Source organism: Orycteropus afer, unplaced genomic scaffold (assembly GCF_000298275.1).
Source record: "Orycteropus afer afer isolate SDZICR_OR568_19922 unplaced genomic scaffold, OryAfe1.0 scaffold00237, whole genome shotgun sequence".
Taxonomy (NCBI): domain Eukaryota; kingdom Metazoa; phylum Chordata; class Mammalia; order Tubulidentata; family Orycteropodidae; genus Orycteropus; species Orycteropus afer.
The window spans coordinates 4,780,359-4,784,924 of NW_006921824.1; the positions used below are offsets into that span (position 1 = coordinate 4,780,359).

Sequence of the window (4,566 nt, forward strand, 5' to 3'; positions counted from 1 at the left end):
TTTTTAGACAGAGTATGTGTTCTTCAGTTTGCCACAGTCCCCACCACTCTCTATTGTCCTTCACACAACAGTGCATTTATATTATCCACTCTTCAGTTGGCAATCCCTGCTTCAAAATGTCTTAAAAACAAACAAAAGCCAGCAGCAAAGCCATCTGCCCTAGAAACACTTTCCTTCTTTCAGCGATTGGACAATAATGTTGATTTGGTGGCATAGACTCTCTCACAGCCATTTGATTCCTTCTCATTTCCTTGGCTCTCTAGTCACCTTCTTTGTAAGTATTCTAACTCTTCAATAAGGAACAAAGAACTTCTGATACTATTTCTTTAGGTACAAGCTTACTCTGTTTATTCCACTAACATCTTCTCTTCATATGTAGAAAACACCTTTTTCTTCCCTTCTTCACTCATCACCTTTGCTATGTCCATCCATAACAACTGCTCCCATTTGTTAATTTTTTTCTCCTTCAGCCACAATCCCTTCATATTCTATAGACAGTGCTGCAAAGCAGTTAAGACTGCATCAGGAGATCAATTCAAGGCTCATCTCTGCCTGATCTTAGGGAGCTTACTTTACCCTCTCTGGGCATCAGTTTCCTGAGCTGCAGAATGAGGATGGTCACAGATGCATCTGCTAAGGTTCTTGTGAAGATGAAATGAGCTAACATAGCATGAGATCTAGCTCAGCAAACCCAACTGGATTTGTTGTGATGGCCATGTGCCACCTTAGACATATCTGCAGCTGGAAGGCTTCTTTGCCTTTACTGCTTCCAGGTACATGTCCAGAACAACCTGGAAGAAGTGTTAGGTTTATTCCACGTGATAAATCATCGTGGGCTTTTAGGGGGAGGGGAGTTTAATTTCTTCTTTTGGAATCTTGTATCTTCTGATAAATATCCCAGTTTTTGAGACATTTTAGCTACTGTTATAAAATTATCAGGAAAAAAAAAAAATGTCCTCTCAGTTTACTTTCCTCAATCTCATTATTTCTTGAAAACACGTCATTTTGGTAAACATATTCCAGATTACTAACATGTGGATGTCAGCAAGGACCCTCGAATCCTAAGTGCTTATAAATTAGTTCTAAATATTTGGCTGTGTAGGTCACTTAGCTCCAAGAGGCAGATGAGGTTGCTGCTGTAAGAAAAGCTATATTTCCTTGGGAAATTTTTCCATTTCACATTTTTATGATGATTTCCCTGAGCTGGAATGAATTCTCTCAACCCCAGAGTACTTGATAAGTCATTAAGAATACCCAACTCTTAACTCAGTTATATTTCTCAAACCTATTTCCCAAATTACACCCAAAATCTGTTTGCTAATTTTCCTGGAACTTTCAGTACAATATATTATGTTAACCAGTCACAATAATACCTTTATCAACTGTTTCATTATCTCCTGAAATGTTTGAACTGGAAAGACAAGCGTGGGCTTTCCTGCACCATCAAAAGGCGAACTCTGACAGACTGTCAGCAGCACTCTGGAGAGGAGGAAAGAGCCTCCTTATGGCCAAGAGCAGAGGTCCCAGAGCCCCACGTGTGAACCGAGCTCAGAACAGCTCACCTGTAATTTGCAGATTTAACAACCTGAGGCCTGTGATCATTGATGGGAGGTATTCCAGACAGCACAGCCCCTGATGTACAGCACTTCTTGCAGATGGCTGATGAGAACTTTCACATGCCAATTCAGCTGACACATTCATAGATTCATGTGTTCATATCAAGCATTGGACACAATCCCAAAATGCAACAGATAAGATTTCATGACATTATTAGGAAAATTTTCTCTGCCCTTTATCCCTCTCTTTATCCATCTGCTTTGGTTTTGTTTAATAATTAAAAAGTTATTTCCTTCAAAGGCCAGACCATAGTCAAAATGAAAGCCATAAAATGGGTTTTCAACATCCAGCATCCTTTCTTTTCATATTTTCTTTTGGCTCATAATTCTCTACAGGAAGAGAAAAAGAAAAGTACATATCATTTGGGAAAATTAGGAAATATTTTTTTCTGGCCCAATTAGCATATCTTACGGTGTCCAACAAAACCCTTGAGCAACAGAACATCATACTGTGGTTTGTTTTCACATCTGTGGCCTTCTAAATGGATGGACAACTTCATTTTGCTAATTGCAACTTGACTGGCTTCTTACAGAGTTGAACAATAAGGATCACAGTTACTGTCATGGAACAAGGGGAAAAAACACACATCAAGAGATCTAAATTTTAGGTCTAGGTTTTTCTGTTTCTAGTTGGGTGCCCTTAAACAATTCACTTTACCTTCTGGATCTGTTCCAACTCTTAAGTGAAACTACTAGTTCCATTAGTCCAGACATTGCATGCTGGCTGCTGCCAAATACATCCACATAAATGTTTTGTTTGGTCCAGAAAGGGTTTTTTGTTTTGTTTTGTTTTTTTTTAATTGGTAAATATTAAATAAAAATCTACTTTCCAGCTCCTGAAAAATACAAAGATGGGAAACAATTGTCTAAAGCTGAGTTAAGACTGCCCACTGTAGAGGGAGTCATATACTTCACAGTCTACCACAATCCCCACCTCTCCCTATTGCCTTTCACTAGCTCTGCTTTCCTCTATAGTAACTACTGGCCCTAACAGTAATATGAGTTTGCTATCCTGCTTTAGCTACTCAACATACAGCCACCCTCTACTAGATCTGCTTTAATTTTCAAAATTATCCTTATAAAATGAAGCATAAAGTAAAAGCATTTGTCCAAATGTCCTGAACGTTAGAATACCTTCATCATACTGCTGGCTCATACTAAGCTTGTACAACTAACACCACTAAGACTCTTTCACATGAAACTGCTTGCCAAACACGGTCTGCTCTGGCCTCCTTTTTATTTTTTGTGTTGTTCTTGTTGTTTTAAGAATCTATAGTTCTACCCTGAATTTTTGTATTTCACTTGGGAATTTTGTGATCAAATACACCATAGTATGAAATCAGCCAAAGATTTAAAATAAGGCCTAACCAAGCACAAACTATGTTTTTAAATACAAACTCAGTACTGACAAAAATGATGTCTGTCAGTAAGTGTTACGGTTTTTATTTTTATGTGTTTTGATTTTTTAAAAAACCTTTTTTAAATTAGGTCATTTAAATTCATGTTAAAACTCAGTAATAATGCCAAGCAGACATTATCTTGCTGAGAGATACCTTATCAGAAGCACATTTCAATCAAGCATGGAGTACAAATACGTACCACCTGCTTTCTTTGTGCTTTGTCAACCAGTTGGACTTACCACATACAGAATTAAATACATTTCACTTTTATGTGATTTACAGAGTCTTCATACAAATGAGAGGATATTAAAACAACATCATGTAGCCCTACCATTCATAAAATACATTTAAATCTGCCCTCTGAATTTTATGTATTTGTGTACTTTTATGTTCTTATATTAAGAATTAATGGTTGTAGATCACTTTTGGAATCTGTTGCTTACCAAAAGTGATCCACAACCATTCATTGCTAGTATAAAAAACCAGTTGCCATAGAGTCAACTCCAACACACGTAGCACACATGAGGTTGCCATAGGACTGGGTTCCATAAGATTTTCAATGGCTGACTTTCTGGAAGGAGATCACCAGGCCTTTCTTCCCAGGGATTTTTAGGCGGATTCAAACCTCCAGCTGTCAGTTAGCCTCCAAGGGCATTACCTCTTTGCACCACCCAAGGATTCCCTTGCTAATATAAGAATATAAAAATTAAAAAAAAACTCACTGCCATTGAGTTCCAACTCATAGCGACCCCTCCTTGGGTTTCCGAGGTGGTATCTCTATGGCTGTAGGTTGCCCAGTCTTCCTTCCAAGGAGAGGCTGGTGGGTTTGAACCACCAGCCTTCTGGTTAGCAGTCAAATGCCTTAGGCACTATGCCACCAGAGCTCCTTAGAAAAATTAAAAGTAATTTTAAAAATAAAAAAAAAGAACAAATTGAAATTTAAATGCAAAGGAAAAAAAATAAATACTAAACCATCCCCAGAGCCATTTGTAGGACAGAGTGTGGTACTTGACTGGGCAAGGGGCTGCCACCTCCGTGCTTTTCTGTCCTTATTGAGCAGCAGCATCTCATGCCTTTTTCTCTTTTATGTTTAAGATCGGAGCACAGTGCTACTTGGAATGCTCAGCCCTGACTCAGAAAGGTCTCAAAGCGGTGTTTGATGAAGCAATCCTCACCATTTTCCACCCCAAGAAAAAGAAGAAACACTGTTCCGGGTGTCACAGCTGCTGCTCAGTTGTCTGAGGTTGCTGAGACCCACTGCACTGCATGGCAGGGTAAGAATAGCAGCCAATATTGAATCCAAGCTCAACTCAAAAGGAGGGCATGGCCAGAAAGACATTCACTTCACCCAGAGACTGCTCCTTCACTCTGGGAGCCCTCCCAAGCACCGCATGCAAGTCAGCCAACTGCCACGAACCCCTGCCAGCCAGCAGCAGCCACTCTGCACATCTGGGAGACTGCTGAGCCTGGATTTCAGCTTCGCGTTGGAAACAAAAGTCAGAAGTCATCTTTCTTTTTTACATGTCCTCCTCCTATGAGCATGATGCTGA

General features: G+C 39.4%; 1 protein-coding gene across 1 annotated transcript in view; it reads left to right on the top strand.

The window, feature by feature from the left end:
• The window catches only part of RHOJ (ras homolog family member J), a 160,198-nt gene extending 155,940 nt beyond the window's left edge, over positions 1-4,258 (top strand). Inside the window, exon 5 of the mRNA XM_007949092.2 lies at positions 4,112-4,258. Coding sequence (XP_007947283.2) covers positions 4,112-4,258 — 147 coding nt within the window. The remainder of the gene's footprint in view (positions 1-4,111) is intronic.
• The last annotated feature ends 308 nt before the right edge of the window (positions 4,259-4,566 follow it).